Consider the following 12,184-nt stretch of genomic DNA (forward strand, 5'->3'; position numbering starts at 1 on the left):
CCCTAAACTCATCGGCAGGTTTTTTCTTCCCTTTGACAGAGAACATTTTGAAGAACACGTCGTTCAAACCACAACGTTTCGTCAGCTTTTTTTTTTTTTTAATTGATTTAAAAGAAATTACATTTCTCTGAAAACGTAAAGCAAATCCTCTTGAAATGAATACGTCCTTTTCCAAAGCAGGCCTTGGGGAGGAGGATGAGACCCTGCGGGGTCACATCGGCGCAGGACCGGGCTGCTGGGGGGCTGAGCACCGCCAGTGGCCGTGGGCCGCTCAGCCGGCCGGGGGCGAAGGCCGAGGAGCGCCGGGGTGGCCGGAGCGGGGCCCGGCGCGGAGCTGCCGCGGAGCCGGGGCTGCAAACACGGCGGAGCCTCGTTGGGTTCCGCGGGAAGGCGGGGGCAGGCGGCGGAGGAGCGGGCGGACCGCGCTGCCGGAGCCCCACCTGCAGGCGGCCGCCGGCCCGGCACCCTCGGCCCGGAGCGGGGCCGGAGCGGAGCCGGGAGCGGGGCCCGGAGCGGCGCGGGAGCGGGGGCGGGAGCGGGAGCGGGGCCGGAGCGGGGCGGGAGCGGGAGCGGGGCCCGGAGCGGGGCGGTAGCAGGGCCGGAGCGGGGCCGGGAGCGGGCCCGGAGCTGCGCGGGAGCGGGGCCGGAGCGGGGCCGGGAGCGGGGCCGGAGCGGGGGCGGGAGCGGGGCGGGAGCGGGGCCGGAGCGGGGCCGGGGCCGGCCGAGGCGCTGCGGAGCCCCTGGGTCCCGCCCGCGGGCAGCGCGGCCCGGAGGGCGAGGGGTGCAGGCAGGGGCTGCCCCGGAACAGCCTCGGAGCCCCCCGAGCGCCCTTACAAACCGGTGTGGGGCCAGGAAGGCTCGACACCCACCTCGTTAGGAAAATGAAATTAAGACGCCTCAAAACCCGACCCCGCTGGACGCCCCGTCCTGCCGCCGCCCCGCGCCCCGCGCCCGCTGCCTCTTCCACAGCGGTGCTATCGTCCGCCGGCCCCCGGCTGCGCTTGGACCGGGAAAGCTTCTACGAGGCCGATCTCACTGCTGAGTAAACTCGATGGCAGCGCTCGCGCTTAAGGCCAAGCAGGTGTGCCGTTCAGTGTACTTCAATTTTATCAGTCCTATTAAACATGTGTGAAATGTTCTGCTCCTCACATCAACAGCAGGGACCCTCGCAAATCATTTGCTCCGGTTCCAATTCAGCCCTGGGCATAGGTGCGAGGGGAATCCACCCCCTTGCTAATCTCATTCCTGAAGACGCCGGGTGCTCGCCGCGCTTTGCGGACCAAATCCAAGCAAGCGCGCCGGCTTCGCAGGCCGCACGCAGCGATCTGCAGTGGGACCTCCTGCTCCACGCCAGAACCTGCAGCCCCGTCTCCGCGGCCGTTTCACCTGCGTTACGCGGCCCCGAGGCTCTGCCTGCCCGGTGCCGGCTCCCGCAGAACTGACCGACGGCAGCAACTCTGGCGAGTCACTTCAATTTCTCCTCGCCTTCGGTAGCCATCTGTTTAAAGATGAAGTGGATAAATTAAAAGGAATCTGTTTTGAAGCTCCTTTGCTGCTCTTGGACTGGGTAAGGGGCTGCGATACCAAAGTTTTCCCTCATATGTGTCTTTCTGCTGTCCCACCGCTGTTGTTCCGTATGGGCTGGGGCCTCCTTCCCTCTCTCAGATTTAGCTGAAATGAGCCAAATTCAGCAATCATGGCAGGGAGGGAGAGGAAGAGGTGGTGGTGGGCAGCCAGGCAGCACGATCGCAGAGGCTTCGCTTCCTCAGGAAATGAGGCACAAGAAAGGTTCAGGCGCCCTGGTCAAAGCGATAGAGAAATCTGTATTCCCGGTTCCCGTGGCGGCAGTGCTGCGCTGTGACAGGCGATCGTTTATCACTTCTCTAAACAAACTGCAGCTGGGACCGTGTGATAAATCTTCCCCTTGCCCCACGCCGCTACTGAAATAACTCAGAAGTGTCGGTTCCAAAAAGGACGTGCTGCATTTCTTCCCCTTATTAGCTGAAATAACCAGCCTGCGTTTGATAATCTGGCCTGCTTGGAAACGTCAGCCCTTCCATTTTCCACCCGAATGCATAACGGAGCTCTCGTACGCTCATCTCGCGGCGTGCCAGGGAACCCGCGTCCTCTCCAGGTAGCTCCATCCTGTCAAGCACTGCAGCTCGCAGCATAACCAAACCACTTCCAGGGGCGGCTGGCTTTCCGGGCGGTGCGGGCTGGTGCCTGGTAAGGGCGCCTGTGGCGCTCAGCTTTCCCGCTAAGTGCAGCGCTGCAGATCAGACCTGTTGCAGAAGGCATGAGCACAGCGGCTGCTTGAGGAAGCTGCCTGGGGGAAACCTGAGGGGACCCGGGTCCGTAGGCGCTGGGCTGGGCGCCGGCACAAGCAGGAGCTGGGTGGGAGGGGGACGGGCCCAGGGTCGGGTCCCCCCGGGAAGGGCCGCCGTCGGCTGTCCGTGGCAGACCCCTGTGTCCTGTGCAGTATTTCCCTCCCGTCCTCCCGCTGTTGGCAGCGCTGGTTTCCCCAGGTGGGTTTGTAAGGGAAAAGTGGACGGGTTTACTTAGCCAGCTCACTTTTACCGCGGGAATGTATTTGTTAGTTTGCCTTTTCCCCCGCTGTTACTTGACTGAATAACTTGGCAGGCTTTTTGCATGCGTTGGCTCCTGAGAGCCTGCGTGCGGCGGGTGGGCCTGAGCAGGGGGAATGCCCCTACAGCAAACTTAGTCTGCTGCAAAACATAAAAAAACCAAACCGAACCAAAAACGTTGCTGCAAAACAAAGGGACTGCAAAGGCAGGAGGCGGCGGGGCCGCAGGCCGGCTCTGCAGCCCCGGATCGCCCTGCCGTCCCTGCCCACGGCCCGGAGGACGGTGCGCTCTCCGGCCCGATGCTCCGGGAAGCGCCGGCGCTGCCGCCAGGGGCCGACCGGGGTGGGGGGGGGGGTGCGGCGGTGGGGGGGGGGGCTCCGTCCCGCCCGTGTACGAACGCTCTGCCCCGCCCGCGGCCCTTCGGGCGCCCCCCGCACAGCGAGGCCGGCCGGAGCCCCTGGCGCCGCGGGGGTCCCCCGAGCTGGGCTCCCGGAGGCCCAGCGCCCCGCCCGCGGCCCCCGGCCCCCCTCAGCACCGCCCCCCTCAGCACCGCCCCGCCCCGCCGTGTCCCCGCGCGGCCGCCGTAGGGCGGCACGTGGCTCCCTCGCGCGGCGGCCGCGCGGTGGCGTCGCTCCGCAGCGCCCGCGTAAGTGGCGGCGGCGGCGGCGGCGGGAGGCGGCGGCGGGGCCGGGGCCGGGGCCGGGGCCGGGGCCGGGGCCGGGGCCGGGGCCGGGGCCTCTCCCGCCCGGCGGAGCCGCCCGTCGCGGCCTGGCGCTCGGGGACGATGCTGCGGCTGCGGTGGGGGCTGAGGGTGGTGAGCTGCGGCCTCTCCGCCCCGGGGAGCGCGGCGTGCGGCGGGCCCTGGCGCCGGGCGCGCAGCGTACGTACCGCCGGGCCGCCGCGCCCTGCCGCTCGCCTGGGGGAGGCCGGGTGGGCCGCGGGGCGAACCGCCTCGCCTCGCCTCGGCCGCTCCTCACCCTGCCGGGCTTCCCAGCACGGCCCGCCGGGCTGCGGGGTCGGGGCCGCCGTGCGGGCCGGGCTGTGCGGGCCCTGCGCCCTTCTCGCGCAGCGTGGTGGCACGGCTCGGGGGGGGGGGTGGCACGGCTCGGGGGGGGAGGTGACACGGCCCCGGGGGGGAGGTGACACGGCCCCGGGGTGGAGCGGAGCTGGGCACCCTTCCAGCCTGCGGCTTGTGACCCAGCTCCGGGTGCCCCCTCTGCTGCTCCGGGGGATGGAGCTGTCGCCTCTGGCCTCGGTTTCTTGCTGAGCCCCGTCTGCTGTCCTGTCCCTTGCAGGTTCTGACAATGGCTGAGGATTTGAGGGCAGCGGTTGCCAGCCAGACGAAGAGACTGAACAGCAGCAGCGAGGTGGTTGAAAGGGTGGAAGAAAATGGACATCAAAATAAAAGGTTGAAGAGAAATGCGGATGAGGAAGATGCAGAGGATCAGAATAAAAAGTCACCCAAAAGGAAGATTGTGTTGTTGATGGCGTATTCAGGGAAAGGCTACCATGGGATGCAAGTATGTGGTTTGGCAAAACAACGTGGCCTGCTTTTTTTTTTGAAGTCTGTTGGGTTTATAGCTGGAGTCGTACTGACCGAGTCGGGAAGCAGTTGCAGCTTGAAAAGCTGGGGCAGGAACAGTGCGTGCCGGGATTGAAATGGCTCGGTAGTAACTTGAATAAAACAAGTCAGTGGTACATCTCCGATATTTGGTGATTCTAGTGAGTGAGTCTGCCTTTAGTATAGAGCATCAGCAGAAGATCTTGCAAAAACTGCTGCAGACAAGGCTCTTGAGGAGACTGAAAGCACAGGCACTGCAGTTCTGTCAAAACCTGAAGGGTGTCTGGTGATCCCCTTCTGACCAGTGCTCCAGCTGCTGGTGAAGCTTTACATTTCAAAGCGGTCGGGCTAAGTTTCTTCTAGGTTAGACCTCAAGCTGTCTCACTACACGCAGATTCCGGAGAACTGAGCTGCGTATTTGAGTGAAACAAATTTGCATCTGTGTTGCCGTCTCTTGTACTTCTAAAAAGATTGTCTGTACTTGAAGACGTTTTAAATTCTCCTTTTTCTGGTGCACTCTAATGGGGTGGCTTGTAGCAGTTTAGAAACAGGAAAAGTGTTGCAAGGCTTTGATGCCTGGATGTGGAAGAAAAGGGATGTTGCTTTGCGACAGCACCAGCCCTGCCCGTGCAGGGAGGGCCGTGTGGCACACGATATTGGCAGCGAGAGGATGAGTTCGCTCCATCTGCTGCTCCTTTCAGCATACTGCAAGCTCCCTGCACACTCGTGAGGCGTACTTTAAAAGCTCGACAGGATAACTGATAAGATTGCGCAGAGGGAAGGGTCTCTCATGTTTATGCAACAAAGTAGATTTGTTCAACAGCAGTAAACCTTAGGCTTGGGGGCGCATCCGTGTAAGTGCCTGTCAGCTATACTGCTCGCGTAATTGAATGGCGCGCATCGAGGGTGTGCGCTTTGAAGCCTTACACGCAAGTGGAGCTGCGCGTTTCTGTTACAGCTCATCTGTGAGCTGAGTGCAGGAGTCGCTGGAGAAAACCACAGTCTGCGTTACACAACAGCTCCGGTGAACTGAGGAAAAGAACCCCGTCTGATTTCTAGAAGCGGAATTGGCTGGGTTTGGAGCAGCAGCTGTTAACTTGCAGGCGCTGGAATAGTGGTTCATTGGTGCTGTTTCATGCAGTTGAAAGAATCATCAAAAAGCTCCATTGCAGAAGTATTGCGCAGTGAAATTAGAAATTATCCTTTACTTGCAATAACAAATAAAAGGTAAATTGGAATGTGGAAGTTTTATTAACACTCTCTGGTAAAGGATAGTTTTGTTAGAGAATGGCAGTGCTTTTAGGGCTGTGAAGGGAAGACTTTTAAAGAATTTCACAACAATGCTCGATTAACAAAATTTTTCAGTTACCGTCTTCAGTTATCTAATTATTACTATTTGTTCTATTTCTTATTTTTGCTATATATCCTCTTTTAGAGAAACGTGGGATCTTCACAGTTCAAGACAATTGAAGACGACTTAGTATCTGCCCTTGTTCAGTCAGGCTGCATCCCAGAAAACCATGGGGAAGATATGAAGAAAATGTCTTTTCAGCGGTGTGCTCGAACAGATAAGGTACGTTGGTGAGGGCCTGTGCTCTCATAAACTATGGTGTACTGGGATTGACTGGTAAAGCGATGTCTAGGGTGAGACCCAATAGCAAATACTATTCACAGTGAATGTTGCTTGAAACATCTCCTTTCATCCACTACTAAACTTAAGTACAAGCAAATATTTAGAAAGCGCAGGGTATTGATTAGATGGTGTTTGTAAAGCTGGTGCTTCCTACCTAAACTTTGTCTGTGCTTCTGTTGCGTTCATCTGCTTCAGCCTCCCAGCCTGCTGCTGCTGCTCCTCAGGGTTGTTGCTGCCTGGTTGACGTGGTGCTTGAGAGTTTAGCTGCATCTCAGTTGGTTTTAAGCCTGCCACAGCGGGGTTTTAAGTCTGAGCTGGAGTTCCTGGCTGATCTTATGTATCAGTCATTCCTTTTCAGTTGGTGCTTTACTTAATAGCAGTCAGATACAGGGAGGTGTCATGGAAGGGAGCGCAGTGTTCTGCTGTCTAAGATTGCTAAGGTGCTGTATAGCCGTACAGCGGGTCTTCCAGGAGTACTGACTTGCGTTTCTGCCTGTGGCCTTGCCTTTGCCTTGCTTCAGCCTGAAATGACCAGTGAGAAAAAGGAATGAACTTGTTCTTCAGCTATTTCAATTCTGCAAGCGCTATCCCAGGGCTTCCAAGGTACATAATTACGTGTTGGTGTGTTTTACGGATTTTATAGGGCGTGTCTGCAGCTGGACAGATTGTGTCGCTAAAGGTCAGGCTCATAGATGACATCTTGGAAAAGATCAATAACCATCTTCCTTCTCACATCAGAATTCTGGGTAAGGATACTGGAATGGGCAGAGAAAATGTTTTCAAAGAGGAGGTTTCTCCTGCAGAAGGTCTCTCCCTTACGAGTATAATTTTACTCATAAGAGGTTTAGTTTTAACATGAATCCGTATGTTTCTGTTAGTTTGAAAGTAGGGTCCGATAAAATAAACCTTTCTATCTTCTCATTGTATTTTAGTTAAATATCCTTGTTGGTAGGAGCGAGATGACAATCAGATTGTAACCTACTGATTCAAAAACCTAATGTCACTTTTAAAATAAGGTCTGAAGAGAGTCACTGGGGGATTCAACTCCAAGAACAAATGTGATGCCAGAACCTACTCTTACATGCTGCCGACATTTGCCTTTGCCCACAAAGACCAGGATGTGCAAGAAGAGGTTTACCGACTGGACAGAGAGACCCTTGAAAGAGTCAACAAACTGCTTGCGTGCTATAAAGGAACGCACAACTTCCACAACTTCACATCCCAGAAGGGACCCAGGGACCCCAGCGCCAAGCGGTACATAATGGAGATGTACTGCGGAGAGCCATTCGTGAGGGAAAACATAGAATTTGCGGTGATCAAAGTGAAAGGTCAGAGTTTCATGATGCACCAGATAAGGAAGATGATTGGGCTGGTGATCGCTATTGTGAAAGGTTATGCTGCCGAGTCTATCCTAGAGCTCAGCTGGGGAGAGGAGAAAGTAGATGTCCCCAAAGCTCCAGGACTTGGGCTGGTCTTGGAAAGAGTACACTTTGAGAAGTACAACAGGCGGTTTGGAAATGATGGGCTGCATGAGCCACTGGAGTGGACAGAGGAGGAGGAGAAGATCGCTGTTTTCAAAGAGCAGTATATCTATCCTACCATTATCAACACAGAAAGGGAAGAGAAGTCCATGGTGAACTGGCTGAACACCCTCTCCATTCATGACTTCAGCTCTTCTGCCGTTGGGATGCAAGCTAACAACAAAAATTCAAAGGTAATGACTGAAGCCATTATTTTATCAAATGGAAGCTGTCAGGTTGAGGTAGCTCTTCCCTTAGTAACATTTTTGTTTTCCATGAATGTGCCACGGAAGATGACAGTCATCTGGAGTATGAAATGTTTATTATCTTTTTTCCGTCTTTGTGCACTTGATGACAGTGGAATGAGCTGTAGAAAGTGTTATTTTTGCAGGGTTTTGCATGGGGCAGTTGAGGGAGGGAGGAAGGAATGCTTTAAAGCACAGGCCAATTTCTAGAATCATAAACTGACAACAGAAATTGTGGACATACTACCAGCCTTTGCTATTGTGAAGCTGTTTGAGAGACTAGTTTTCAGGTTGACAGTTTCCCTTCAAATACCTGCTGGCTCTTTGTATTCGCTGATTTTGGGCTAATTCTCATTTTGTGCAATGCCCTGTTCACTAGATAAGGTTTGGAATCAGGGGGAAATTTAGGATCAGCTTTTTAAAGTAAATCTGCCATAAGCTCAAAATGGGTCATCAGAGCAACTGAGTAAAACGGGATATTGAGAAATCTGATTTCTGACAGCAGGAACTGCTGTCAGCTGTAAGTTGCAATAAAACAAAGGTGTAGAATACATTTTTAACCAAAAGAAAATTTTGCTTTTAAGTTAAAGAACTTTTTTTTTTTTTCTGGTTGAGATGTAGAATAGCCTCACAAGAAAAGAGTAGAAAGATGTTTGGGACGTGCTAGAATTAGGTTGGAAACCACATGGGGAATCTTGAGTCAAACTCATGAAGTATTTCTTTAAATTGACAGCCACTGGAGTGACTTAAAACACAACAGTGCTTGATTGGACAAGTCCCTGATAAACCTGATCTAACTTTGAAGCAAGCCCTGCTTGAGTGGGGGGTTGCACTTGGTGAACTAAAGATACCTTGCAGTTCTGTAATTCAAGTTTTCTTGGTCACAGGGCTGGCAAATCCTTGAAGGACGAACGATGGGCAGGGCTAAAAATTCTCTATAGTGCAACTCAGAAGAAAATAATGACCTTTTTTCACTTAAAAATTAGCTTTATTTTGCGTAGATAATGATCCTGCTCTGAAGAATGTTAGGTTTAATCCCGTCTCTGCCATTTTTTGTTTCAGTATGAGAAAGAGTTTCAACATACAAAATAAAATTTACTGCCTCGCTGAATAGTACAAGCAAGATACCAGAAATTTCTCAGGGTTATTTTTGTACTTGTGGTAATTGTTTTTCTGAAGTGTAGTGCTGTGTGAGGACATTTGTGACAGGAGGTTATGACAAATGCCACATTAGTTTGGTTAAATGGGACCCAAAGACCCTGCGTGGTGCAGAGAGTCCTTACCTGGCTCAGGGGTCTTGATGATAATGCTGACAGGACTTAGTGCTGCCGGGTTCAAAATCACTGATTCATTGCTAGCAGGAGGCAGGTCTGCTTGCTTTAGATAAACTCTACCAAACACAGTTTTGGCATCATAGTTAGCACAGGCTGTCTGGAGAAGGATAAATAAGGGATGATATGACAGACTCCTTTGAGATTTTGCAGGCTGTTTGCACTTCAATGAGCTGTGCTTGCTGTTACGAAGGAAACTGTCTAAGCCTCTCGGAATTTGTTTTGTAGTAGGATATTAAATTGTCAATGTTAAATTCACGTGATTTGGGGGTTTATGTGTTTTCAGCAAGTGGTGGTGAGGAAAAGAAGGAGTAACTATAGGCGTATTGTCATGTTAACCTTTCTTTATAAAATCCTTTTATGCCAATCATATCAGTCAAAACACTTGCTTCAAAAAATTATGTAACCCCCCCCAAATGTATCGCACCGTATTGACTTACTCCTGAAGGAGTGGCTCCCAGTTAAAAACTCGGACTTCAGTTTCCTTGTAAGTTGCTAACATTTGTAGTATTTCCCTAATGCTACTCTGCACAACTGACTTCATTTTTAAGCAAGTATTAGTGAGCCCTTGCATATCTCTAATACAGTTTGAGCATAAATTCTCTGCAGCAAACAAGATTCTCAAATCTGGCTTTAGACAATGTAACAAACTTAACTTTTGAGGGACTTGCATGAAAAACGCACTTGTTAACTTGTCTCACCTTCATTTGTTTTAAACAACAACATTTCATGCTATTACCCCACTTTACGTTTCCCACATACCGTAGGTTGTAATCATGGAGTTGTAAATGTAAATGAGAAGAAATTTCTTCTGCTGTTGGGTGTAATGTACAATTTTTTTGCTACAAGAAGCGTTGTTCACCATCACAGAAGTTTGTTATAATAGATGGGTCAAAGACATGAAGTTGGGATCTAGCCTTGTTTTCTTATGCTTTTGGAGAAGTTTAAAGTCAACGTCTTTGATTTAGGTCAGTCTCTAGATGTAAATGAAATACTGACAAACTGTTTTCTATTTTACCGTACAGAACAGCAGCGATCTCGAAGGCAGCGATGGTTGTGAGGATGATTCCGACTGAGCCAGTAAGCGGCTGGACGTGGGACCCTTACTGCTTGCAATTCCCGTTGTCTACAAAAAAGTGGCCTTTCTAAATCCAAGAATCCCGTAAAGCAGGGGTTTGTGCGCTTGCAGAACAAGAACTGGATGCCCAGGAGAAACTGGGTGGGGAAAACGGTGCAGTAGAAAAAGTAAAGGAGCCTTTTTATACCACTGACTGACTCACCTGACTGGTATACTTGAAAATAGTGTAACGTAAAATAAGCTTTCTAAAAGAATCTTGTAATGCAGGATATCTTAATTGCTATTTGAATAATGTTTTTATTATATGTTTACCTGGAAAATAGTATTTTAAGTATGTATAATCTCTACATAAAGATGGGGCAAATCATTTTAATATACTTTTTTTGATTATTATTATGAAGTTATGTCTCCATGAACTTTATTATTATTCTTTTCTTCACCTTTACTTAACCCGATCTCTAAACACCATTAAGCTTTTATTTTCCATGTCATCCGTGACTTTCCTGTGGAATAACATGCATGGGTTAGGAACTCCTTATCATGCTGACGGCTGTGAATTCTTTTGGTATTGAAACAAACTTTCTGTGTTGCCTAAAGCTTTGCAAGTCTAAAAGAAATGATTCCTTACTCAGTGAGAGGTCTTAACTTTGGGACGTGGACTGAACCACATATTTCAAGACAAGACCTTTTATTTGGGACCTGTCATCTTCCCAGTATTGCCCGCAGGCTTGGGCAGACTCAAGAACATAGATCGGCAGCTACGTGCGTAATTGGGCCTTTACCGCCTGAGGTGTCGTTTCACAGACCTGTAGTTGAGACGTGAGGAGAAGGTGTAAATTAATTGTTAGGACTGCAGTTCAAAGCGTGCAGCCATGAACGTTCTAGCGTTGCCTGTGGTGGATCACTAAATGTGTTGCTGCTGGTTTAGTATTTCTGGTTTTGGTGGAAACTGTCTGGCCATCTGCTAGATTCGGGATTGAATCAATTTAGCATGCGTGAAAGGAATGGTGCTGACTTCCTCTGGGCTTTAATCAAGTCTGCCTTCACTTTGTGTGTGTGTGAACTCTTACTTCCCATCAAGCTGCTCGGAACAGAGGAATGTGTGCAATGATGCAGGAAGCACATGTCTGAGGACTGTCTTCCTTTGGGAATCGATTTTAATTTTCTGTGTTTTGGAGATCTGCATACTCTGGAGTTCTTGCTCTCCTTTCCCCAACTGTGCTTTGACTTCTGGTTCTTGTTTGCAACTCTCCGTGGAGGTGGTGGAAGAAAAAACAGGTAAAGGCAGCAGCCTTCCTGTCCTCCCTGCCGGTAGAACACTTCTGGAAGGGGTGGAACAAGACTCTGCAAGCATTTGGGTATTAGTATGAGCGCTTGATAACGCTTCCCTAGCTGGGTCTGTATGGAGACTTGCTTTGTACTGCGGTGGTTATTGCATATGAGGGGTGAACTCTTTGCTCCTTCAATTGGTGGTTTCTGGCCAAAGCCTCCAATTTTATGGGTCCTTCTGGAATTAGTTTTTTTTTTTTTTGCCAGAGCGCAGCTGTCCCTTAAAAAGGGATTTGCTTTGTTTATTTTAGCTGGGTTTTAATTACTGCTTTTTATTTGACCATGAAGGCCTTGCTCTATTTTATCAGAGCAAGTGTGTAAAAGTGTTCTGGAGAGGGACTCGACCTAGATTTTCATTTATAGCCCTTGCTGGTTCATACTATTGACCTAATCTGCATTAGTCTTCTAGCCAAAGCTCTATCTTTCTATCCCTTTCAATCTGGAAAAAAACGCAACCTTTATTTGCTTATAATAAAGGCCCCAACACTGACATGTATCTCAGCTGAAATCAATGGGAATTTCTATTTATAGCCTTTGGAGAAAACAAAATAATAATAATAAAAAAAGGTTATTTCTTACCTCTTGGTGTGCATGCTGTTTTGTTTTATGGGGATTATTAATTTGGTATTTCAGCTCCTGTTTCACTGCAGGAGCTGAGTAAAAAAAGTAAAGAATACAGAGGTGGTTTAAATTCTAAAACGGACTCTTTGAAAGGGTGCAAGGCTAAGCTGTGTTCTGGGGTAGAAAACGAAGATGGAGCGCTGTGCTGGGGGCAGGAGGCCGCTGGCGGGGGGGGCGGGGGGCAGGAGGCCGCTGGGGGGGGGCAGGAGGCCGCTGGGGGGGGGGGCAGAGGCCGCTGGGGGGGGGGGGGGGCCCCGGGGCCAGGCCCAGGCCCAGGCTGC

The 12,184-nt window shown here is 51.0% G+C and overlaps 1 protein-coding gene across 4 annotated transcripts; it reads left to right on the forward strand.

Moving 5' to 3' along the window:
* Positions 1 to 1,925: 1,925 nt before the first annotated feature.
* On the forward strand, positions 1,926 to 11,860 carry PUS1 (pseudouridine synthase 1). Of its 4 annotated transcripts, none has more exons than XM_087754845.1 (6): positions 1,926 to 2,134; positions 3,881 to 4,105; positions 5,582 to 5,719; positions 6,423 to 6,525; positions 6,796 to 7,493; positions 9,901 to 11,860. In XM_087754845.1, the coding sequence occupies exons 1-6, from the start codon at positions 2,072 to 2,074 to the stop codon at positions 9,949 to 9,951; spliced, it is 1,278 nt and encodes a 425-aa protein (XP_087610971.1). In that variant the 5' UTR covers positions 1,926 to 2,071; the 3' UTR covers positions 9,952 to 11,860. The 4 variants fall into 4 exon arrangements, with proteins under 4 accessions (XP_087610971.1, XP_087610974.1, XP_087610970.1 ...); XM_087754848.1 differs by lacking the exon at positions 1,926 to 2,134 and adding an exon at positions 3,168 to 3,231; XM_087754844.1 differs by lacking the exon at positions 1,926 to 2,134 and adding an exon at positions 3,284 to 3,465.
* Positions 11,861 to 12,184: the final 324 nt, after the last annotated feature.

The sequence above is a fragment of the Nipponia nippon genome, unplaced genomic scaffold (genome assembly GCF_047370975.1).
Source record: "Nipponia nippon isolate SJK-2023a ecotype South Korea unplaced genomic scaffold, ASM4737097v1 scaffold_18, whole genome shotgun sequence".
NCBI classification, from domain to species: Eukaryota; Metazoa; Chordata; class Aves; order Pelecaniformes; family Threskiornithidae; genus Nipponia; species Nipponia nippon.

Excerpts from the sequence above, each read along its gene's own strand:
- PUS1 (XM_087754844.1), top strand. The coding sequence starts at position 3,370 with ATGCTGCGGCTGCGGTGGGGGCTGAGGGTGGTGAGCTGCGGCCTCTCC. Across the intron at positions 4,106-5,581 it reads AAGGCTACCATGGGATGCAA|AGAAACGTGGGATCTTCACA; the intron begins GTATGTGGTTTG and ends ATCCTCTTTTAG. Across the intron at positions 6,526-6,795 it reads TTCTCACATCAGAATTCTGG|GTCTGAAGAGAGTCACTGGG; the intron begins GTAAGGATACTG and ends TTTTAAAATAAG.